Source organism: Medicago truncatula, chromosome 4 (genome assembly GCF_003473485.1).
Source record: "Medicago truncatula cultivar Jemalong A17 chromosome 4, MtrunA17r5.0-ANR, whole genome shotgun sequence".
Taxonomy (NCBI): domain Eukaryota; kingdom Viridiplantae; phylum Streptophyta; class Magnoliopsida; order Fabales; family Fabaceae; genus Medicago; species Medicago truncatula.
This window is the reverse complement of record NC_053045.1, coordinates 60527849-60554640: the sequence shown is the minus strand read 5'-3', so window position 1 is coordinate 60554640 and position 26792 is coordinate 60527849. Positions and strand designations below refer to the sequence as shown.

The 26792-nt window shown below is 31.7% G+C and overlaps 2 protein-coding genes and 1 long non-coding RNA gene across 4 annotated transcripts; 1 reads left to right on the top strand and 2 right to left on the bottom strand.

The window, feature by feature from the left end:
* Positions 1-1395: 1395 nt before the first annotated feature.
* On the bottom strand, positions 1396-7212 carry LOC25494223 (uncharacterized). The gene is made up of 8 exons (XM_024782180.2): positions 6982-7212; positions 6783-6901; positions 6620-6702; positions 4107-4228; positions 3274-3435; positions 2573-2666; positions 1723-1918; positions 1396-1645 (listed from the first exon to the last, which is right to left on the bottom strand). The coding sequence occupies exons 1-7, from the start codon at positions 7172-7174 to the stop codon at positions 1723-1725; spliced, it is 969 nt and encodes a 322-aa protein (XP_024637948.1). The 5' UTR covers positions 7175-7212; the 3' UTR covers positions 1396-1645.
* An 833-nt stretch (positions 7213-8045) lies between these two features.
* On the bottom strand, positions 8046-13859 carry LOC25494222 (DNA repair protein recA homolog 3, mitochondrial). Of its 2 annotated transcripts, XM_013603020.3 has the most exons (8): positions 13525-13859; positions 13387-13441; positions 12148-12365; positions 11668-11755; positions 11123-11295; positions 10443-10589; positions 9650-9784; positions 8046-9009 (listed from the first exon to the last, which is right to left on the bottom strand). In XM_013603020.3, the coding sequence occupies exons 1-8, from the start codon at positions 13579-13581 to the stop codon at positions 8629-8631; spliced, it is 1254 nt and encodes a 417-aa protein (XP_013458474.1). In that variant the 5' UTR covers positions 13582-13859; the 3' UTR covers positions 8046-8628. The 2 variants fall into 2 exon arrangements, with proteins under 2 accessions (XP_013458474.1, XP_039688955.1); XM_039833021.1 differs by lacking the exons at positions 13387-13441; positions 13525-13859 and adding an exon at positions 12586-13115.
* An 11047-nt stretch (positions 13860-24906) lies between these two features.
* Positions 24907-26420, top strand: LOC120580195 (uncharacterized). The gene is made up of 2 exons (XR_005645885.1): positions 24907-25175; positions 25972-26420. It is a non-coding gene; the product is annotated as an uncharacterized lncRNA (long non-coding RNA).
* Positions 26421-26792: the final 372 nt, after the last annotated feature.

Genomic DNA, 26792 nt, shown 5'->3' with positions numbered 1-26792 from the left:
TTATCCAAAAAATAATATTTTTATGTTGCGAGTATTGGACTTAAAGCATCAATATATAACAATGATTGAGAGAGGATCATTCATCTACAAAACCTCTAACTATTAGATATCCCTTAACTTTCCCTTAACTATTAGATATTATCTTTCAATCTGGCTTTCATTTTTCACTTACTCCTCCATATCCTCTGCAACATGATGTGAAATTTTTTTCAGTTTCCAATCTTGCACATCAAGTTTCCTCGAGGAATCCATCCTAAATAGTTATTTTACTGTCTTTGTACTAGTTCTATATAACTATCTCAAGGACTCAATTTACTTAAAATGCAAGGATTTGTTTATCTCTTCTTAAACTTCCTTTCCATATAATCTTTTGCTTAGCCTGAACCTGAACTAGAACCAACCAGTGTTTACAAAATAAAAAATTGTGTAACAGATTCAGAGGTCCTACTTGATATAATCGTCAATAGTGGGTTGATCAACCATGGACAAACCTAATAGTGCTCCATGTTAACATAATAACATTCACCTATATGTTATTATCACCAAGTGGATATACATTAAGCATAAATCATCAATAACAAAGCCAGGAGAGGGGATCATTCATTTCATCCACAAAACGGAAAATAGAACATAGGTTTAATCGAGGATGATTTTATTTCTTGGTCATGTGTTGAACTTTGTTTGGTATCAACCGTGATATTTTTTTTATTTCAGTGTGACTGGCTGTGATTTCTTAATTAATCAGATGAGTTGTTTCTTTTATATTTCTATGTTCGGTATCAATTTCTAACGGATTTAAAGGTAGATAAGGCTTGTTTTCCGGTGTGTCTAACCCATTCTATGCAAAAAATCTTACAATCTTATTATTGATAGGGCCAATATAATTGCAAAGAAGTTATAGATCATTTCTCACAAACGAATGAAATTAGACTTTGTCTCACTATTAAGCTCCATCTCATTCTTTTTCATTAATCCAATTAGCCATAATAAGGAAGAAAATTTATTGAAACCTCTTTTAACCCGTAATTTTAAGTATGATTTGTCACTATAAACATCGTTTTATTTATTTTTTTATTTTTGACAGCATAAACATTGTTTTCTATTGATTCTTAATTATTTGTGTTGCAATTAGGCCACACCTCTATTTAAATGTACTCCTAATATGTATCCTTAATTTTAACTTCAATTGAGAAAACACATACAATTAACGCCATTGCAGCGGGACAAAGGTTTTCTGGATTTGAAAATTCAATTAACTTCACTCTATTTAATTTTACTATCTATAAACATAAGATCATTTTGACCAACAGAGTGAGAAAAATGGACTAACAACAGCCAAACGACGTTGCGGTGGTGGAACAAGTTGTGGCATTGAGAAAACTTGAAAATAAGCACTTTAAGGAAAATCGTTTTGAAAGTTGTGGTTTTGAGAACCCTCAGCTCATAATCAATAATGTCAAAATAACACGGTACATCATATCAGGGGCAAATAACACAGTACAATATTGTTCTGCCGTTGAATTCTTGCCTATAAAAGCAAGATTCACTAATTTAATGAGCAAAAAATAGAAGAGCTAAAAAATGTTGAACAATGCCGTATCTTTGAGAGAATATGTTGTCGGTAGTAACTTCAATTGACTAAGAACTGCAAGACATATATCATTAGAAAAATGGATGTCTCAAACAAAAATAAGCTCATATACTGCTAACAAAGACACTTACCTAAGTATCCCTATCTTGGTGTATGGTTTCTTTTATGAAGTTAACAACTAACGAAGCTAGCTCATCTTGGTGATTAGTGTAGGGATGATCAGCTCCTTCTATGATATGTAATGTGTGGTTTGGTAAAATCTGGGCAAACTTAGATGCATCTCCAACAGATATAACGGTGTCTGAAGAACCGTGAACTGTAAGGACCCTGTCATATGTTACATGATTTGAGATTAACACTTCTATGCATAGTTAAAGTATCATATACTAGTGATATCATCCACTTGACTAGGGAGTAAACCAAAATTGAGATTAAATTAATAATCTTAATTTAAAATATCAAAAGTGATTAGGCATTTTATACATGAAGGGGAGAAATGACGGATTTTCTTATGATTCTACCAAACCCAACCTTATTCAATTTTATGAACGTACAGAATTTCCCAAATTTTTGAAGATTTTCAATACCCAGACAAATGGAAGGAAAATCATTATTTAAACCCTCATTTTCTTCCCTTTTCTCCCTTTCCCCTTTATTTCTCCTCATTCCTTCTCCCAACATCCTTAATAGAAGTCGAACATTAGTGCAAATAAAATGTTATTTCCTTCTTTTTAATTTTCATAGAACAAACATGGAACTCTTAAAATAGAAGTTATGTATGTATCTTTGAACAAATAAAAACCATTGGTCCTTTATGTATAGTTTAAAAATAATGAAACTTTCGTAACTTTAGTTGCTTCTGTGTTATAAAGATTTTTAGAAGACCTTCATAAATTCTGCATATATACTTTCTCTACAAAAAAGGGTTGCGAAAAGAGACAAGTGTGAATTAACAAAGAAGAGACAATAATTTTCTCTCACCTGCATTCTTTATCAATCTGAAGGCATGCTTCATGCATATTTGTATTTAGGCGATCCAGCAAACTTTCCAGAGTCACACGGTAGTCGGAACTTCCTGCAAGTGTGCTTAGTCCTGTAAGTATAGTTCAGATGGTAAAAGGCTGCAGGGGCATTTGATATGCTGTGATGCGGGTTCGAGCCCGCAATTCCCCACTTCTCAACGCTTAGTGTGTGTGAGTTTCACCTCTAGACTCTTTAGAGCCAAAAAAAAGTAGGTGTGTTTATGTTGACAGACATAAACTGAGAATGTCATGTCATGCCTCATGTGGCAGATCATCTATGGTGGTTCCAAAGTCACAGGGTACTCAGAACTTCCTGCAACAGTAATGATCATATAATAATAAAATAACTGTGCTTGCGTTGACAGACAGAAACTGAGAATGCCATGTCAAGTGCCAGATCATTTAATAGAATGTAATTTGACAAAATTAGAGTATTGCGGTAAGAACTATAGCTTATAGGATAGAGTAATCCCAGATTTTAAATTTTAGAGCATGTGAAAGAAAAACAAGCCATGGTCTCGGAGCAAATACGCTTCAACAATAAGTTAAAAAAGGAGGGAAACAAGTAATCATGAGAGACATAATTTGTTAACTACCTACTATAACATGCCCCCACGCTAAGACGAATTGAAACTTGTGTGTGACTAAAAGATAGGTTACCTGGCCTCTTCACGTCAATGAAACCATCCTCCTTAATTCTTTCCATATAATCTTTTCCAAGGCGTTCTTCAACTCCATCCTTCAGATCATAGCGTCCAGAGACATTGACGACTGCTTTGATGTCATGATATTTTGAAGCATATAGAAGCACCACGCCACCACCTACATCAAGATACAGATACACCTAATAATAGTTTAATTATTCATTCAAATTTACAAAACATGATACTGAAAAGCAATTTGAGAAAATTTATCAAAAGCTGTATTGCATTAATAAGTCAGATTTCCCCAAGTACAAATAAAAAGAACATAGCCACCCAGTCATCCACATAATGCAAGAGCATAGGAAATTTTATCAATCTTGCCTATTCCGAAATGAAATACCAAGTTATAAAATATAACGGACAACTAATGAATACATATATGTTTGAATAATAGTAATACTAGTTCTTGACACTACTATATGATTGACCAAGTTCCCTTGTAGCAGGTTTTTGCCAAGCAGCTCAAAAATATAACCGAGATTTTCCTTCTATTTCAATATTGACTAAGTTAGGCTACAAGACTCAGCCAATTACTAAGTACATATTAGATGAAACAAAACCCTCTTCGTACTGCATCATTTAATATTTCTTATCTTTACAGCCCAACATACCGGAAATTATTTTGACAAGGACAATTCTCATAATACTATATATAATGCAATAATGGAGCATATTTGATGAATGATTACAAAATCAGCACTTAAATCCAAAATGCAGTCTTTAAATATCTGTCTCAAACTTGTCTTGTTGGCAGGAATACTTGCATATTCAAAGAACAAGTCAATTTACCTTTACTGTGCCCAAGAATTGCAGTCACCGAACGGTTTGATTCTAGGAAATGTTGAGTTACAGCATGCAAGTCCTCAGCCTCTCTCCAGTAGTTGCCATACTGAAACGAACCATCACTTTCCCTAATGGTTTGTTTGGTTAAGAGAAGTTGTGAAGAGAGAAATAAGTAAGAGAGAGTATGAGAAGAGAGAAAAAGGTGAGAAATAGAATAGATTTGATGTAGTGTTTGGTATAAGAGAAAGAGAAGAGAAATAAAGAAGAGAGAAGTGTTGATTGTTAATAAAAGTACAAAAATAACCTTGATTTAAAAAAATTCCTTCAAAATAAATTTTTATTAGCTATTTTAATTTTAATATGAAATCTTTTGACTTAACTTTTATTTATTTGTAGGCCATATTTGAATTCTAACTATTTTAAATAATTTAGTTAACTATTGATTTAGTTATTAAAATTTATATCTTAATCACGTGGTGGGTACGTGATGCTAAAGCCTGGAAACAAAAACTACACAAGCAGAAGGACAATATTGGAAAAACCAAAGTTAAAGGGTCCTCTCTCCACTTTCTTCGCTACTTTGGAGAGAAGAAAAAAACATGTGGGACCCAGTAATATTTATTCTCTCTTCAATACTTCTTTGACATGCCAAACGTGAACAGTTACCACTTTCTTTGCATTCTCTCTCGTTGCTTTCTCTCTCGTCCCAATTTCTCGCGTAACAAACACACCGTAAAAGAAAAAGAAAAAACAGCCATATTAAGACAAAACAGAGTGAAGCAAGACAAATGATCAAGACCAGATAACAGAAATTTAGTGCACAAAAATTAACACCGTAAAATGGAGAAACTACCACCCAACTTATATGCTATAATATATTTTTTTATACTAAAGGATGCATGTAGCATTTCATTCAAAATCAAGTGGTTGATGCATGTAGGTACATCAATGAAAATATTGGAGCTAGCTATAGATGTGGGTACGCTTGCAAGAGCATGAGCTACATCATTCGCTTGTCTCCTATTAAACTAAACACGAGAATTTTCGGAATATAAAACAAAAAGACGTTTACATTCAGACAATACATCACCAAATTTTGTGGCATCGCTCCTACCCTTGTGAAAATAATCAACCCTTTTTTTCAAGTCAAAAGCAATATTCACTCGTTCTAGTTGCAATTCATGAACCCAATGGAGAGCATGAATGAGACTCAACGCTCACCCTATATCCACAAACTTGATGGCGGTTTTATGTTATAATATCTTGGGACTATCAAAGATGTCTCTTCCAGACCTTACGTATCTTGGCAACCTTGAAGACCTCCATAGAATGCTAGTTAAAAAGACACGGCCTTATGGTGGACGGCCTTCGCTGAATTCACCACTTCGCCTTGTCCCAAGACTCGTGCTTGGGGGGCTGTGGACCGTCATAATATTCTTAAGGGCCTTAAGACCCTCGAAAAGGGCTCAAAAGGTACTCCAGAAGGACCTTTAAGGAAAGGGCGCACCCTCTGAGGGCGCCGCCTTCAGTAAGCTTCTAGAAACCGCCTAGAAAGACCTAAAAACCCAAAAAGCACTTGACTTGGGGCTTAAGTCACGGGAAAGCAGGCCCATCAGCAGTTTATAAATACCTCTCTTGGGATCATTCTCAGATGATCAGACTCTTAGACCAAACCCTAGTTACAATATTGTACTCTGCAAGTACAATCTTAATTATGACACGTTTATTGTTTGGATTGACTTATTTGAGTCCATCTACTGGCATAAGCACATGTGAAATTGTTTGGGAGAGCTTATGGAAATAGCTTAAGGTTGTTTGAATTGAGACCTTGCATCAGATCAAAATGGGATAGCAAGATCGTAAAACATAAGATCGCAACCAAGATCGAAGATTCCTACTCAATTAACTTTGTAGGATCGAAAGAGGATAGCAAGATCGTAAAACATAGAATCGCAACCAGGATTGAAGGATCCTACCTAAATAAAAATAATACTAAAAATATATTATATATAAACTGCTCAAAGCTTCAAATCTTAAACAAACATAAAATAACCAAGTCACAAATCTTAAACATAAAAGACACAAAGTCTCAAATCTTAAACATAAACGACTCAAAGTCTCAAATTTTAAAACACAAAACAACCTCCTCAGAAAGCTTCAACATAAACCACTCAAAGCCAGGGTTGTTAGAATCGTATGGAATAGCACCATTTGACGTTGATTTCACATTTTCATGCGATTTTGCAAGGATTGCACTCAACTCAGGATTCTATTCACAATCCGGATCGGTAGGGGTGAGTGAAATCACAAAATCGTGGGTTTTTGCAATTCCAATCAGGATTTAGACAATAAGTTGTTTTCGGCTTATTTCTACAAACTCTCCTTGATGACTTATGAAAATACTTAAATTTAGTTTCTAAAAAAATCAGTTTGAATTTAGTTTTTTTTTTTCTTATTATATAAATAAAAATAGCTTGTATATAAGCAAGCATTTATATGATAAGTGTTTAGTTAAGTACCCATTTCCAGAAAAGTCAAAGCGGAAAGAACTGATTCCAGCTTTTTCCAATGCAGCAGCAATGTTCACTATGGATTTGGATTCCTGAAGATAAGAAAACATAATCAATGAAATTGGGTACAAATACAAAGCCATTAAAAGGTGAACGTATGAAAGAAACAAACTTTTGAGGAGCGAAAGCCATGGCACAAGATTACAATCTCCTTAGTTCCAGAATCTTGCAATATACCCACTAATTTTTCACCATGCTTATTGGGTATTATGACTCTCTTTTGCTCAAAACCTGAAAAAGGTAGTTATTATTTTCTTCAGAATTGAACTAATGAGTCTGTTTATGAAATAAAAACACAAATTATACATCACCTGGTTTTTCTGAAGAGAGAGACATGTTGAAGTTAAGGGTGCTTCTGATTCTTGTTCTGGTTATTGGTTTGTGATTAGGAAGATTAGAAAAATGAACCTGGTGATATTGAAACAACGAAGGAGTTATAGAAAGTGATGATGAATTTGATAAAAGTGGAAGTGAGGGAGCATTTTGTACTACAAAGATACCCATATTCAGAAACAACGAGTTGCAAATTATAGAGAGCACATATTTTTGTCTTGTGTTATCTTTACACATCACCAACCAATTCATCCGTAGTAATTCAATTTAATTTATTTTGGTTAAGGTCGATTAAAAAGGATTATAATTCTTGGCTCGAAAATATGGAGAGAAAAAAAAAGTGGGCACAATTTTTTATTTCTTTAAAACTATCTTTGAATATTTTAAAATCAACAAAATTGAGCATAATGAAACGTGAAACAACACAAAATCTGTTTAAGAGCATCTTTAATGGAATGAACTTAAGTGGATAAACTATGTTGATTTTTGTGGGGTCAATTATAGATTAATTAAGAACTATTTTTGTAGTTGACATAATTGAATCCAGACTCTTGATATTTTCTTAAATGTTAATAAGTGTATGAGAATTTTAATTTTTTTTTAAGAATAAAAAATGGATTAAAGTGTATGAGAATGTTAATAAGCGTCCTAAGAGATTTGATTAAAAAACTAAAAAAAATAATTTTGTATAAAAAAAATGTACTGTAGTAATTCTAATTATTACATTGATAAAAATAGCGTGTTTTCAAGATATTTTTTCTTTCATAGAATCTTTAACCCAATTTCGTCAAAGTAGAACATGATGATGTGCGCTTTGGATTATCATTTCAATTTTTCTAAATGGAGAATTGACATCAAAGATCAAAATGGATTTTAAATAAAATAAAAAGACATCCAAATTCAACCTTGGATTTTAGGTGTAAATAAATGAATATATCAAATTTATTATTAAATTTCTTTTAGAGATAAAAATAAAGTATAAAAGATACATCTATAGAAAGGTTCCCTGTGCAAATTTCAACTTTCAAACTATTGAACTCGCTTTCACAAACATAATTAATCATCATTTCCGTGTAAATTCTGGTCCCAGATGAGATACATATTCATCACAATACAAAATTGCATAGCAAAATCTTTACAAGTAATTGGTGACGACCCAACTCTGGAGTAATGACCTTGCTTCCTGACTAATTAGTAAATTATCCTGTCACCTTACATGTGCCACATGCCAACATAAAATGAACCAAAATTTTAATTCCTGACTTGAACAATCTAACCACAAGCAAGAATTATCAAATGGGTTGACCCTTCTAAACTGAAAGGTGTACTTAAAAAAGTAAAATACAAATAATAACTGTTAAATGAAAACTCAGATCAGATTACAGCTAAATAACCTTCATGCATGTAAATATATTTATCACAATCTCAATTGTTATTTTTTCCATCAACAGTTATAACTCCGCACTTTACCTTTTTGAAATACACCTTCAACTTAGAGTAACCAAATTTAGTGATCAGAGTCCAACCTCAGGGCATGTGTGTTGCTTCTTCGGACCTTCTTTTGACCGAACCATTTTATGGCAAATTCATCAAGCTACAGCATATATTTAAGTTCATTCAAAAATTCATGCTTCTACAACAGCTATGGCTTCTTCGTCAGTAGAAGAATCAAGGGTAGCAATTTCTTCCGTAACATCTCCATCTGACTCTGGTAACTTGTCTGTCTCAGGTTTTAGAAGCTTCTCCCTAATCTTCATTTCTAGTTCTTCTAAAGCACTATAATTCTCAGCTAGGAAACTCTTGAGAGCATCCACACCGCGGAAATTATGTTCGTTATAGTAATACATAGAACCGGCCTTTGTGATGAATTTGTATTTTAAGCTCAACTTTATAATCTCAGCTTCTCTACATATACCCTTGCCAAATTGAAGCTCAAACTCGGCAGTTTTAAAAGGAGGGGCAAGCTTGTTCTTCACGACCTTGACAAGAACCTGGCTTCCTACAACCTGCGTCAAAAAAAACGAATATCGAGATTAAAATAACAATTCTTCAAACCAGTATCCGTCAAGCAACCAGTTTTGCTACAATAATTCACGGGAAAAGCTTCTCCCAAAAGTTACAGGATTGGTCTCAAGTGATTAATTATGATACATTGTCTCTTTTTCTAGTTATATCTATGCACCATCCTAAATACAAATAGCTACTTACCATGGAGTGTTTAATAGTCAATCATAAAAAAATTGTACAACAAGCAAGCGACTTTAATTGATTTATATTCAGCTGTTTTATAATGCAGGGATCAGAACAGTTAAATTATTAAGATTGCAGCAAGCTTCTGAGTTTATTACTCTTATTCACGCCAAAACTCTGGACCCTATTATATTAAAAGAAGATATCACATGGTCGAAAAACTTAACAAGTTAACATGAACATTGAACACCACTCATTTGTCCACAAGGTATACACGAGATGAAGCAACTTGGTATATAGAGATAAAATAAAACCAAGTGTAGAACAGCACATCACTGGTTCTAGCAGACTGTGTTTAAGTATTTATGGTTTTCTGAAATAATAATGTTCAAATTAAACAGGTATGCCAATATTAAAGCAGAAAGCATGAAAACGGAAGAACTGACAGATGACTACCTCTTCACCCTTCTTGATAAACCCTATTCTCTTAATATTAAGCCGCACAGAGGCATAGAATTTCAACGCATTACCACCACAAGTAACTTCAGTGGGCCCACCAAATCCCCCAAAAGTAGAAATCTTTGACCTTACCTGAAGAAATATACAAAAGAGTTTTCATTATTAAGAGATAGATAAGTGCACCCCCCTGGTAATTTGAACAGAAGTACTTCTACCTAAAAGAAAATAGATATGCATACAAGCAAGAGAATATACAAGCAACAGACGATTATAACATCGTGCAAGTCATTTACATTTATTGGCTTCAAACAACGATTTAAAAAATGCCTAATCAAAGTTAGGCCCTGCAGAGCAAACACAACTTAAAATAAGTTCAAAAAATAGGTTTGCTGCTACATGACCAACCAATGCATGGCAAATGGCCATCAGAGGAAATACACTATCTAATCAGTTCAAATAATCTAGAAAACAAAAGTTTATAACAAACATTCTACCATATCAGTTTTACAGTTTATGGCTCTGATACTCAAACTAGCAAAGAACCCTAACTATTATGTTTGTTGTTTTTAAAATCATTTTTCATAATTTTAAAGGAGAAATACTAAAGAAGTTTTCATCCCTTGTATCTTTTGGTATCTAATCATAGGCTTACAAGTAACGCCATGTCTTGAATTTTACATTTACCAAGAGGGCAATTTGAAGCTAAACAACAACATTCAGGGAAGTAGATCAGCAGAACAATTTCAAGTGGAAGATTGACAACAGTGTAATATACAATTTTAGCTGTTACCTGGTTTATAAAAATCAATATACTTTGAGAAAGTGACAAGGAGTGGCTCAATTTTCGAAGTGCCTGGCTCATCAACCTAGCCTGCATTGCCATGTGAGCATCGCCCATCTCACCATCAAGCTCACCTTTAGGAACAAGAGCAGCCACCTATCAGTGAAAAGACTGCAAAAATTTAGCAGAAATACCTAAAACTTATAATATCATCGCACCTATGAAACAAGATTTAATGACAAAATACAAATTATAGAGATTAATGTTTAAAAAAAATATATAGAAGAACTGCTACAACTTGACCCAACATCTATGCTAAAAATGCAAACATTCTAAACAAGAAAAATAGTTCAGTTCCCACAAAGATCTCATTCTCTATTTATACCTCCAGATTATGAGCATCAATACAAGCAATGATTAGATATATTCATCCATCGATACATGCTTAAATAAAAATATTACTTAAATACATAACTTTTATTTGATGAGTATTTTAAATATCTAGGTATGATTTAATAGTGAATTGGTGATCTGCTAAAATAATTTTCAAGTTGGTGAAATTGTGCCAATTTCACACCCTGGTTTATTGAATCCTACAACATGTAAGGATATTAATACAGTGACAATGTCATCATTAACAAGATAAAATGACAGACGATGAATTTATTAGAAAAGACCTCCATACTTACACTATCAACAACAATGACATCAATTGAACCACTACGGATTAAGGTATCCACGAGACTAAGTGCCTGTTCACCACAATCTGGTTGTGAAAGAAGCAAGTTCTGAGTATTCACACCAATAGACTCGGCAAGTGTCTTATCAAGGGCATGCTCAGCATCAACAAAGACACAATAGCCTGGAAAACAGAACACAGCCCTACTTACAATTAGAAATCTGCCAGTAAGTAGTCTAGCGGCTCAAATTATTGGCACAACATTGAAATGGAGATAATATTCAAATTCTGAATAATAATATTAGTCAAACATGAATTCTTAGACACTGAGTGAGACATTCATTAAGAAGTTCATCCACAGTGTTATCGCAACCAAGCAAGAAAAGAATTGGGGATTCAATCAACCCTGAGCGATACATTCATTACGAAATTCTGAATAACCGTAATCATCAAATGCCTAACATCTATAAAAGTCATAATTCTAGTTATAATTCTACATGAAAACCAAAAAGCAATACAAGTTATTGTCAATTGAAAAAAGTATGAATAGGTAACCTCCTTGCTTCTGTGCCTCTGCAATCACATGTAATGCAAGAGTTGTTTTCCCAGAAGCCTCTGGACCATATATTTCCACAACACGCCCCTACAAACACAAAAAGTTAAATATTATAATCATCTTAAATATATATTGCAGAATTGAACATCGAGTAGAATCTCCAGTTATCTAAAAAAAACTGAAAAGCAAGCAATGTCTAATACCTAGAAAATATTGTTTGTGAAAAAAACTGTCAACTGAAACGATCAACCATTAATGTTAACCAATAAAAATAACTTGGAAAAACTGATACTGGATCTCATCATTTTTTCCAAAGGAAACAGATAAATTAATATGAAAATAAAACAATTACATTGGAGACAAATATAAAAGATTGTCTTATCAACAATAACAAATTTAACATGTTCAGAAAGATTCAACGTTTGTTAACACTTGTAATAAATGAGCAAGAAACTTCTTTAAGAATGATCTAAGGATACCTTTGGAAGTCCACCACATCCTAGTGCTATATCAAGAGCAAAAGAACCGGTAGACACAACTGGTACATCTTTGGGTGTGTCAGAGCGACCAAGCCACATGATCGATCCTTTTCCAAATGCAGAAGTGATTTGATCAAGAGCTTGGTTAAGGGCCAAATCTTTCTTGGACATGTTCTCTTCACCTGAGTCACTTCCATCAGATTTAGAGCGCCTTCTACCTTAAGATATGTAGAAATGAAAATGTTGTTATTGTGCGAATTTCAAATCAGTATAACCACCAAGAAAAACTGAAAGGTCGTAGAGAACTGGAGCGGAATGATCCGAAACACTACAACATTACTATATATTTGCTACTAAATTACTAATTTAACAGCAGATGTAGAGAAACAAACTGGTTAAAACTCTTTCTGTAAAAGAAAATCATTGCTAGAGAATTACCTTACTTTATGCTACAGTTTCCAAATTGTCAAAATAGAAAGGTAACTCTGGTCTGTACTGTAAAATTAACTGATTCATTTTCCTTCTAGGAACGTTTTCTTTCCTTTTCCATCATTTTTCACAATTTTTTCAGACACAGTTGACTTGTATAGGCTCTAGTTCTTGCACAGCTTTTGCAGACTTACTTTTTCCTCCTCTATTTCTCTTCTTCCTACATTTTGTTACTACCTCTCCTTCCGAACCATCTAACCAACCCCAATCCTGATTTCCCTCCCATCCTGCTGCACAGGCACGAGGTTTAAATAGTTTCCCAAGCTGAATTTTCTATCCTAACTTGATTCTTCCCATGCAATCCTCCCCAATCCTTCTATCCATCCCATTATTTCTTATCTACTATGGTCACAGTAGGATTCCTAACGAAAGGAAAAGAGATAGGTGTCGCAATAACAATAGTAGAGACTCGGTGTCATCTGTGCTTGATGTAGCACCTTTGGATTAAACAAATTCACGAAAGTATCGGAGTTCATTTTGACTTCTTTCAAATGTAATTATAATAAAATAAAAAAATAAAAAACATGTTTGGTTACAAAATTAATTTTGCTTCCAAACTCTAGTTTGACTATAAGTCATAGATAATAAAGTAGCTTTGGCATTACGTTGAAAAATGCACACCAAGTTTTACATTAGACTTGCTTTAAGATCAAAAACATCTAAAGATAAATCACATCACTTAAAATAAATTTTCATCAAACCCATTGAACAAAATCAAGTTCATCAAAAAGTAACAGAGTTAAAACGAACCTTTGGATGAAAAGTGCAAAATCTGAGAAGTGGAAGATAGTCCTAGTTTAACACCCTGCACACACAGAAAGATAAATTAGTATGATCGTGATCACTGTGCAACTGCAAAAACAAAATCAGTAGGGGAAGAAAGCGTACCTGAGCGGCGAATAGAGAGCGTGTGAGTAAGGAATTGGTACGAAGCAAACTCGCCATAGAAGTTTAGTAACTATGCGGGTTCAAAGGTTACTCCTTAGGTGTTGATTACACAGAGAATGAAAATGAAGAAAATTGATACAAGAATGAAGTGTGAAGAAGGAAAATGGAATGAAAATGATTATGTTGATGCATGTCAGAAGTGAAGAAGTGTTATATTGATTGATTGATTGATTAGGGTTTATGATTCTACGGGGGGTTTGATTTCCCTCCCTTTTCAATTCTTTTTTATTTCCATTTCCAGTCAAATACAGATTTTTGTTCTTTGACTTTTGTTGAGTGAGTGTTCGAGAAGACTGCACTACTTAATGGGCCGGGCTTGTCATTTTCACTAATGGGTACCCGGTACTTTTTATCAAATTAATAGACTATTACTTTTCCCACCTATGCTTTTCTCACGCATCCTATCAAATTCCAAAAATGCCTTTGAAATTTTCAGACTATAAAATCCTAAGAGTTTTTCCCCAATTTTTGGACGGAAAGATGCATTTTTCATCAATTCAAATTATAAAACCTGAAAACATTAGTGCTTTGAATTTTATAATTAGATTACCCCTTATACACCATACTTCGAAGCATGTATAGAAGACGTTCGGATTATAAAATTCGAAAATGTTTGTTGTTTCGAATTATACACCCTGTTGTGCCAAAAATCTATGAATTATATCAGCACAAAGACAAAGTATGTTTATGAGAGGGATAACTAATTTAAGAATCATACTAACCATCATAACCCCCAGTGTTTCAGGTCATTGTTAGTTGTTATCACTATGTCCCAGCCGAAAATCTAATTTTTAGATTAATTGATCAGATTGCTCCGAAACTTACCCATAAGACCATGAAAAAATCGAGGAACAAGATTCCCTTTGAAGAAACTTGTTGGATTAGTTATACACAATTTTGTTATTGACACAAGTTATACACAAATTATTATATGTAGTTTGTTTACTTTTTATTTTTTCATCATACTCCCTTCGATGTTTTCTCTAGAAGACACATAGCTCAACGAAAATTCATATTTTTTATTTTAATCATATACATAACTTTTGTTAAATGATTTATCTCTTGAAAAAAATCTCTTGTAAAAATGATCCAAGGAAGAAACAATAAAAATAAAAATAACTCATTTGTCGTCCAATGAATCTTATGTCACTTTATTGCAAGATCGTGTTAATTAACTAAATCTTAATTTATTTCTAATTTGGTGATTCGATTACAATGAACATTGAGATGAGATTCAACCCCAAGACTTAAAAGGAAAATTTGAAGCCACATTTTGTTCTATCCTGTTACGAAGGCGAATGTTGAAAACTCTGTCGAATTGTGTAATGTTAATCCATAATCAAGCTAGGCCCGTAGTTAGTCATGCTTCTTACGTCATAGCAGCCATGTTGCTGCAAGCAACCACCGTTTATTGCTATTTTATCCTCTCTTTTTTTCGGTGAGAAAGAGGCAAGCAGTTAAACACACTCATTGATGATCATAATTACCGTCGTTTCTTTTCTGAGAAATGATATTTGTACATCCACTTTTTAATAATTTTTGTGACAACTCTCTCTTATGCTCACATGTATTTTTATTCTCTCTCTTCTTCATTCTCTCTATTTTTTTATCCAATAAAAAGAGAGAAAAAGTGGTTGTCACAAAAGTTGTACAAATACCACTCCTCTTCTTTTTTTATCGGCAATCGTGCACATGCACATAACATTATCTTTATCAAAATCAAGACGATGCTTTAATTAATTAGTATATAGCTCATGCTATTCCACCCATCTTAAAATCTCCTATTATATACTCAATTCGGTCATATTTATAAGCAAAAAATGACTCTTTAGATATATTGAATAATTAATGTATTTGATCACATTTATGAGTTAGATACATTAATTATTGGATATATCTAAAAAGTTGTTTTTTTGTTTATAAATATGACGGAATTGAGTATATTTTTTGCAATAAACCTCATTTTATTTCTCTTGTAAAGATTGGTATAAAAGTACTGCCAACATGATAGTGTAATTCTTTTACGAGAAATGCTAACAAGTGCGGACACATGATAAAAAGTTAAAATGAATTTTATTTTGGGATTTGTTTTATCCAACACATTAGAATATAAAAAAAAAAAAAACTTTTTTTACATTAAAGTTATCAATTATTTTTATTTTTAAATCTTTAGCAAATGTTCTTAAGTCACTTACGAGCAAATCAATTCTTTTATAACAAAAAAGTTTCGTATTACCTACCATTGCAAAGTACATACACTTTAAGTTTACATATTATTTTTGTATATCTCTTATACTAAAGAAGAAGGACAATCCATGTCTACGAGGTAAAGGTTACCATGGTAACGTATTTTTAATGAACTACCACGGTGGAATGAAAAAACAAGTGTGCATAAATATTTACACTATTTTTGAGTTCACACCATGTTAACGTTCATTTGTCTACTAGTCGAGAGACCCGCGTTGAACACAAATAACGCGTTGTTCGAACAAGTTAATATGAGACATTCTTTAGGACATGGGCATTGATGAATATATCTTTGCATATATCTATATTGATATATCTCTAAAAATTACTATTTATTTTTATTTAGAAAAACATATAACATTTAAATTAATAAATAAATTAAGTTATATTAAGTTTTTTTTAAGGTGTTGGTGTTACATGAAGAATTACAAATAAAAAACCAACTTTAATATAGTATTTCTATAAAAAAAAGAAAAAAAAAAAAAAAACTTTATTTATATGTGAAAATTCGTTAAAATGTTTTTTAATACAAAATTTAATTTATTGGTAAGTGATAAATATGGGTTGCGTGTAAAAACATATACTTACATTAATTTTATGAATATATACCATATGCTCACATATATTTAATTAATACATCACTCAAAAAATAATTTTATTAATATATTGTTTGCATTATAGATCATGAATATATATTAACATATTTCTGTTCTTCATTGCAAATTGGGCAGATTTCCTTTTCTTTATCTGGGGCTGCCTATAGGTGGTGATCCTCGCAAATTAAAATTTTGGCAACCCTTGATTGACCATATTAAATCCAGATTATCGGGTTGGAAGAGTAAAAATCTATCATTGGGTGGCCGATTAGTTCTTCTAAAGTCTGTCTTGTCCTCTCTTCCGGTCTACTTTCTTTCCTTCTTCAAAGCTCCCGCAGGTATCATTTCCTCTATTGAATCTATTTTTAATTGTTTTTTTTGGAGGGGTTATGAGGAGGTTAGGAAAATTTCTTGGATTAACTGGGACACTATTTGTTCCAAAAAGGAGGATGGAGGTTTAGGAGTGCGGAGGATTCGGGAGTTTAACTTGGCATTACTTGGTAAATGGTGTTGGCGTATGCGGGTTGAAAATAGGAGTTTGTGGTATAGAGTTTTAGCAGGTAGATATGGGGAGGTAGGAGGTATAATCGCAGAGGATGGGCGATTTAATTCTGTTTGGTGGAATAATTTAATAAATATAAAAAATGGGGCTGGTGTGGGAGGTGGGCGGTGGTTTGATGATAATGTTGGGCGGGAGGTAGGCGACGATGCTCATACTTTATTTTGGTGGGATCCTTGGATTGATGGATTAGTGTTGAAGAATAGTTTTGGCCGTCCTTTTGATCTTGCTATTAATAAAATGGCAACGGTGGCTGAAATGTATTCGCTTGGGTGGGGAGAAGAGGGGGAAGCTTGGAAGTGGCGGCGTCGTTTGTTTTCTTGGGAGGAGGAGAAGGTGCGGGAGTGTTGTGATATTTTAACTAATATTGTTTTGCAGCCTAATCATTATGACAGGTGGATTTGGCACTTACATGCTTCCAACAATTATAATGTCACAAGTGCTTATAACCATCTGTTAACACCAATCAGCAACAACTTGTCAGCAACTCACACGTCAGAAATTTGGAACAAGGAAGTTCCCCTGAAAATTAGTCTCTTTGCTTGGCGCTTGTTGCGGGATAGATTACCAACAACGGACAATCTAATTAAAAGACACATTTTACTTCCAAATGCTCAGTTATGCGTGGGTGGATGCGGTATGCTGGAGGATGCAAAACATTTATTCCTCTCCTGTGATTTTTTTGGTAAACTTTGGTATTGTATTTCTCATTGGCTTAGTTACCACATAGTGTTTCCTGAACATGTGCCAGACCATTTGTATCAATTTGGCACCTTAGGAGGCTTCTCAAAAAACAATCGCTCCGCTTTTCATCTTATATGGTTATCTTGTGTGTGGGTGATTTGGCTTGAAAGGAATGCTCGGGTTTTTCACCAAACAGAAGCTTCGATTAATCAATTGCTAGATAAAGTTAAGCTTCAATCTTACTGGTGGCTGAAAGCTAATCGTCCTAGTTTTGTTTTCTCCTACCATTCTTGGTGGTTAAATCCTTTACCTTGCTTGCGAATTATTATGTAACAGGGTAGCTCTCTTTTTTGGTTTTTCCTGTTTTTGTTCCCCAGATTTCTTTGATTGTATTTGATATTTTTCAGTTGGGTTTTTAGCACTTCTTGTGCTGAAATATTCAGGCGTTCAGTAATATATTCCATTTTAGCTTCTTCATAAAAAAAAACATATTTCCGTAAAAAGTATATATACTCACATATATTTTTATTCATATATAAGCTATAAGCTATTCATTAGCATTAAAATTTAAAAATAAACATACACTAACACATTCTCGTTAGAAAAAACATATCTTCACATATATTTGTATTGATATATCTTAAAAAACAACTATTTATTTTTATTTACAAAAATATATGACGTTCAAATTAATAAATAAATTAAGTTATATGAAGTTTTTTAAGGTGTTAGTGTGTTACACGAAGTATTAAAAATAAAAAACTTTAATATAGTATTTTTAAAAAAATATTTATTTATACGTGAAAATCTGTTAAACTGATTTTGAATACAAAATTTAGTTTACTGATAAGTGATAAATTAACAATTATTTAAAAGAAGCTATGTCAACACTCACAATGCATAATATATGCAAGGTCTGGGTTCAAATCCCAGCCACCACCAAAAAAGCTTTCATAAACAATATTATACTTATAAAAGAAACATCTCAAAAGGAATCTAACTAATAAGAGGATACCAGCAATTACTTGGATGTTACATTGTCCTCATCTAATTCATTTGTTCCTTCTCAACATAAAGTAACCTTCATTACCCTAATCATCACCCCAAGAATTCTGTAAGATCCAATGATAACATTGATCCAAATTATCTGCATCGATAATCTCACCCTAAAGAAAATGTAATTATTTTATTATTATTAGTTTTTTTTAACAACCAATACTTTATTCAAAAACACCACACCTCTTAAGGCAAGAAGGACGAAACACGATACAAAAAGCCCTATAACATGCAGGTAAAAACATAGCAAACACTCATACAAAAAAAAAAAAAACAGTCCCACTGTCGAGGAAAGCACATATACATGCCTAAGAACAAACAAGAAACAAGAACAAAAATCGACCAATAGCAAACTAATTCTAACAATGCTTTATATCCATTATCTGATTTTATGTGTTATGACAACGTTTTCTCTTCCTGTTAAGCATTAATTTCTACTATCATTGTCAATCAAGAACCAACTTCTTTTAAGAAAGTTGTTCATCATGAATGTTGGAAACATGTCATGAGCAATGATCTAAATGCTCTTCATATGTTATGAGAGAAATGTTAGCAACACACATTTTTCAATACACTCTTTTTGATTGGTTAAAATTCACATATGATCCATCAAATTTATACGGGACCCACATAATTTGGTGAGATCCATGTGAATTTTAATCAATCAAAGAGAGTGTGTTGAAAAGTGTGTGTTAAAATGTGTGTTGTTAGCATTCCTCGTATAAATATTCATACATTATTTTTCTTTATGCAAAAACAATAATTTATCTAAATAATTGTTGTTAAACAAGAGACAAAACACAGACCAAAAAAACTTATCTCAATAAACAATCACATTATATTATTCATGAATTCTTAATTACAAGTCCTTAACAATCATCAAATATCTAACCTTCTTATACTCCTGGTAGTCGGTGCCGGAACACATGTCTACAGAAGCAGGCTGTTGTACAATCACTTTTGCCAAACTTAATTCATTTCGTTGCACGTTGCTTGTATCCATCAATAAAGATACACCACTTTCCAACTTGTAACAAGTATTGTGCTAAATAAATAAAACCAAAATAAATAAATAGTAGTAATTATAAATCTTATAATTTGTTATAAAATTGAAAGAGTACCAAGTTCTTCTTATGGTATGGGTATCTATGATTCCCTCATAGAGATAATCATCCTCCAAACAAATTTCATTTCTATACACATAGTCATTGGCTCGCTCCAACCATCCACCACATCGGTTACGTTATAATATTTGTCAAGTAACTCCTGCTTACTTATAAAGACATAAATCTCTTTGTAGATTCTCAAAGTTGATTCTATTGCAGCAGCAGTTGCGAAGGCCCAGCAAGCAGCTGTAAATATAACAATATAGGTTAGGATGAATTAGAGGATTTAATGTTTAGGATAATTTGTAGGTTAAGTAATGCTAGGGTCGGTCCAACAACACCCATGGAGGCCTAAAGGGAATAATTATAAGATGATATTTGTTAAAAAACACTTACAAGAAAATAACATTACTAATATTTAGTGTAGAAATAAAGTGACGTTAATTCAAGGAAATATGATAAGAATAAATGAAATGGTGGAAGAAAAGAAGGAACGCATGAAGAGAGAGATGAAAGAAAGTAGGTGGCGACTAAAAATCCCAAGGACTGGTGCAGCTTACTAATAGTTAAGTTTATGTGATTTATTTGGGTTTGGGCTTCAATAATATCCTAAAACATATCATCTTGCCACAAGTCCACAAGTCATTTTACCTTTTTTACATATTATTTTACCTATTTTACCTATGGTTGAAACAAAACGATTTTTTATATAGTTTGCGTTATAGTTAGAACATAAATATATATCGATATATTTCCGTAAAAAATATATATACTTACATATATTCTATTCATATATAGGACATTCACTCACATATATCATTAAAATATATAGTATGCATTAAGTTTCATAAATAAACATATATATTGACACATTCTCGTAAAAAGATCATATGTTCACGTATATTGAAATATCTTAAAAAAAGATTATTTATATTTTATTTAGAAAAACATATAACATTTAAATTAATAAATAAATTAAGTTATATTAAGTTTTTTTTAAGGTGTTGGTGTTACATGAAGTATTACAAATAAAAAACCAACTTTAATATAGTATTTCTATAAAATAAAAAAATTAAAAAAAAACTTTATTTATATGTGAAAATTCGTTAAAATGTTTTTTAATACAAAATTTAATTTATTGGTAAGTGATAAATATGGATCGCATGTAAAAACATATACTTACATTAATTTTATGAATATATACCATATGCTCACATATATTTAATTAATACATCACTCAAAAAATAATTTTATTAATATATTGTTTGCATTGTAGTTCATGAATATATATTAACATATTTCCGTAAAAAGTATATATACTCACATATATTTTTATTCATATATAAGCTATAAGCTATTCATCAGCATTAAAATTTAAAAATAAACATACACTAACACATTCTCGTTAGAAAAAACATATCTTCACATATATTTGTATTGATATATCTTAAAAAACAAATATTTATTTTTATTTACAAAAATATATGACGTTCAAATTAATAAATAAATTAAGTTATATGAAGTTTTTTAAGGTGTTAGTGTGTTACACGAAGTATTAAAAATAAAAAACTTTAATATAGTATTTTTATAAAAATCTTTATTTATACGTGAAAATCTGTTAAAATGATTTTGAATACAAATTTAGTTTACTGATAAGTAATAAATTAATAATTATTTAAAAGAAGTTATGCCAACACTGACAATGCATAATATATGCAAGGTCTGGGTTCAAATCCCAGCCACCACCAAAAAAACTTTCATAAACAATATTATACTTATAAAAGAAACATCAATTCAAAATAAAATAAAATATTAAGAGTCGAGTCTCTCTAAAGGAATCTACTTAATAAGCGGATACAAGCAATTACTTGCGATGTTACATTGTCCTCGTCTAATTCATTTGTTCCTTCTCGACATAAAGTAACCTTCATTACCCTAATCATCATCCCAAGAATTCTGTAAGATCCAATGATAACATTGATCCAAATTATCTGCATCGATAATCTCACCCTAAAGAAAATGTAATTATTTTATTATTATTAGTTTTTTTTAACAACCAATACTTTATTCAAAAACACCACACCCCTCTTAAGGCAAGAAGGATGAAACACGATACAAAAAGCCCTATAACATGCAGGTAAAAACATAGCAAACACCCATACAAAAAAAAAAAACAGTCCCACTATCGAGGAAAGCACATATACATGCCTAAGAACAAACAAGAAACAAGAACAAAAATCGACCAATAGAAAACTAATTCTAACAATGCTTTCTCTTCCTGTTAAGCCTTAATTTCTACTATCATTGTCAATCAATAACCAACTTCTTTTAAGAAAGTTGTTCATCATGAATGTTGGAAACATGTCATGAGCAATGATCTAAATGCTCTTCATATGTTATGAGAGAAATGTTAGCAACACACATTTTTCAATACACTCTTTTTGATTGGTTAAAATTCACATGTGATCCATCAAATTTATACGGGACCCACATAATTTGGTGAGATCCATGTGAATTTTAATCGATCAAAGAGAGTGTGTTGAAAAGTGTGTGTTAAAATGTGTGTTGTTAGCATTCCTCGTATAAATATTCATACATTATTTTTCTTTATGCAAAAACAATAATTTATCTAAATAAACAATAATTTACATCGAATATACTTTAACATTTTCAGAATTTTATTATTGTTAAACAAGAGACAAAACACAGATCAAAAAAACTTATCTCAATAAACAATCACATTATATTATTCATGAATTCTTAATTACAAGTCCTTAACAATCATTAAATATCTAACCTTCTTATACTCCTGGTAGTTGGTGCCGGAACACACGTCTAGAAGCAGGCTGTTGTACAATCACTTTTGCCAAACTTAATTCATTTCATTGCACATTGCTTGTATCCATCAATAAAGATACACCACTTTCCAACTTGTAACAAGTATTGTGTTAAATAAATAAAACCAAAATAAATAAATAGTAGTAATTATAAATCTTATAATTTGTTATAAAATTGAAAGAGTACCAAGTTTTTCTTATGGTATGGGTATCTATGAATTCCCTCATAGAGATAATCATCCTCCAAACAAATTTCATTTCTATACACATAGTCATTGGATCGCTCCAACCATCCACCACATCGGTTACGTTATAACATTTGTCAAGTAACTCCTGCTTACTTATAAAGACATAAATCTCTTTGTAGACTCTCAAAGTTGATTCTATTGCAGCAGCAGTTGCGAAGGCCCAGCAAGCAGCTGTAAATATAACAATATAGTATAGGATGAATTAGAGGGTTTAATGTTTAGCATAATTTATAGGTTAAGTAATGTTAGGGTCGATCCAACAACATCCATGGAGGTATAAAGGGAACAATTATAAGATGATTTTTGTTAAAAAACACTTATAAGAAAATAACATTACTAATATTTAGTGTAGAAATAAAGTGATGTTAATTCAAGGAAATATAATAAGAATAAATGAAATGGTGGAAGAAAAGAAGGAACGCATGAAGAGAGAGATGAAAGAAAGTAGGTGGCGACTAAAAATCCAAGGACTGGTGCAGCTTACTAATAGTTAAGTTTATGTGATTTATTTGGGTTTGGGCTTCAATAATATCCTAAAACATATCATTTTGCCACAAGTCCACAAGTCATTTTACTTTTTTTACATATTATTTTACCTATGGTTGAAACAAAACGATTTTTTATATAGTTTGCATTATAGCTAGTACATAAATATATATTGACATATTTCCGTAAAAAATATATATACTTACATATATTCTATTCATATATAGGACATTCACTCACATATATCATTAAAATATATAGTATGCATTAAATTTCATAAATAAACATATATATTGACACATTCTCGTAAAAAGATCATATGTTCACGTATATTTGTATTGAAATATCTTAAAAAAAGATTATTTATATTTTATTTAGAAAAACATGTAACATTCAAATTAATAAATAAATTAAGTTATATGAAATTTTTTAAGGTGTTTGTGTGTTACATGAAGTATTATAAAAAAAAAAATCAACTTTAATATCGTATTTTCTATAAAAAAAAAAAAAAAACTTTATTTATATGTGAAAATCTGTTAAAATATTTTTGTATACGAAATTTAATTTATTGATAAGCGATAAACATGAGTTCCATGTAAAAACATATACTTTCAATATTGCACATTGGTTGATTGACTACAAAGTAGTGTAGTAATGGATAATAGGTGGTACGACAATATCATAACCTAAAAATACTAAAACTTACATGTGTAGTGTAGTTGTTATTAAGATGTATAATTATCAAGAATTTGGCTTTCAATCTGATAACACGATTGTAGACCACAAAGTGGTTTAAACATACTCGCTCCTTTATTTTTCTATATGCATAATTAATTTGAAAGTTTTTTCTAAATTTTGACATGTGCTCCATTTAAGCAACAAATACTATCTGCATAATAGTATTTGCTCCTTTATTTACAACATGTAGACCACAAGGGTTATACAATGAGTTTGGCAGTCGTTACGTTCATTATCTATGTGCATATATTAGATTAGCAATCAAATTGAGTCACGTGTACCAAATACCAATTATACACTTTTTAGGTAATTTTGGTAGTGAAAACCTTATATGGACTATTTAAAAAAAAACTTTAATATAATATTTCTATAAAATTTTAGTTTATTTTATATGCAAAAATCTGTTAAAATAATTGCATCATACTTCTGTTGCAAATTCTTTATGCTAATAACTATGGATATCATAATATATATCATTTCTACGATATTAAAAAAATAATTTTAAATAATTATCTATATTTGTTTTGTGTATGAGTTTTATGCTGAAATATCTAGTGAGATATAATATCTTTTTCATTTTATGTTGAGTATGTTGCATTTTCATTAGAAATAAACTATTAAAAATAATTGATTTTAGAATAAAAGTATAGAGTTTTATAATAAATATATTTATCTCGTATTTATCCCGTGTTTACTCCGTATACATACATATATATATATATATATAGAGACAGGATCCGTTGACACCAGGTGTAAGTCCAAAGACTTACACCAAATCTCAACCGCTTAATTAAACAAATCCTACGGCTCATATATCTCGCTAAATATAACAATTAGAAACTCACGTGACACTTTTCCCTCTGCAAAATCATCTTTCGATGTTACTTTGTTCCTTTCCTCACTGTCATTGACCTTTGTTCCTCACCGCCATCTTTCCCTTTTCCGTTTCCTCCTCACCGTACTCTTTGTTTAATTGAGGGTTTCATTTTCTCAGCTCTTGTCAATCGAAGCTCAATCTGTAATCCCCAAACATGGTAATTTAACCTCTTCCCCTTTCTCATTCACCTTTTTCAGTTTTTAGATAATTTTTCTTGGTTATTGAAGAGTTAATGGTTCCATTTATATATATATGTTGTAACAATGAATTTTGAAACTGAGAATGAATTGATTCACTGAGATTATTCTTGTCAGAAATAGGGTTGAGAAGTAAATGCCAAACTTGTGTATGGTGCACAAATTTGTGCTTTGTGTATAGTAAATGCCACCTTGACTGAGAATTGAGTTATAGAAAAGTTTTGTACATATGACCCGATTTAAGGTAGACCACTTCTTAATATGATAACTATGAGTGAAGCCTTTGACACACTTATGGAACACAAATTTCAAAACCAATATACTGTAAAAATACTTATGTGATAAACTTTTTTGAATGTAGGAGTGTAGCCTAATTCTGAAAATATGCTTTATTCGTATTAATTTTTGTTTGGTGTTTTATCATTGTGTGGAAGCTGAAAGAGGAACTCATGCCTGATGTTTAGAATTTGAAGAGGAGGTCCAAACCCAATAAAACTTGTATAAAACTTATATGTCTATCCTAACGTTGAATTATGAGCATGTTGCAGTTTAGTTATGGATTGGAAATGTAATAAAATTAGGCACTATAACTAGAATTTAAAAATTTAGTTTTGCCTCATGTATATTCTTGTCTTCACTGAGATTATTTATTAGGCACTATAACTAGAATTCAAGAGTTTTGCCTCATGTATATTATTGTCTTCACTAAGATTGTTTTTGAATTCAATTTTATGAAACAAGGCCTTCTGATTTCAGATGGGAGAAACAAGTTGAGGGTAGATTCATGAACAGAGTTGCAGTCTTATTTGGAGAAATAGGTTGATTGTATCAGGTTGTATGAAACCAGACATTCTAACTTAATGGATAGTATTCTGATGTCAAAAGCGGTACAGGGGACAAGGGTTCTTAAATGATGGTTGTGTGAGTGCTTATAGGCCTGGAAAGATGGATTCAAACTTACGGAATTTGTGCTCCAAACTGTTCAGATTGAAGATGTGATATCGGAAGAGGAAGAAATTTATAGCAAGAAGAATGAAATGAGATCTTTAGCAATTACAGGGATTACTCATTGTTTTTATTTCTAAATGGCGTAGTTTGAATGTTCTCATTGTAATTTTCAGTTAGAGTTAGTTTTGTATTAGCATCAAATCAATTGTATTGTCCAATATTATATGAAATGAGAATAAAAAAGTTATTCTGCTATACAATTCATTCTTATTCTTGACTGCAAATTTTTCTGCTGTTCTTCAATCACTTCATAAAACTTAACAGCAACAAAAAAACACTGTGAAGAGAAATTGGTGTGATTTTCTTCAGGTTTTGGTGAGTGATAATGGTGACTGACAGAATTTTGGTGTTATGCATTGTGTGTTTGGTCTGAGCTTATATTATGTGACTTTGATTTGCTTAATGAAAACTTTAAATTTGACAGTCAAAATGGTTAATATTGCATTACGCAAAAAGTTCAAGGTGTAAGCATGCCAAATTTGAAACTTTATTATTCTTCTGTACACCAAAACCAGTAAAAAAAACAGAAAATACAAGATGCGAACAGCAGGAATAAACCATTAATGACT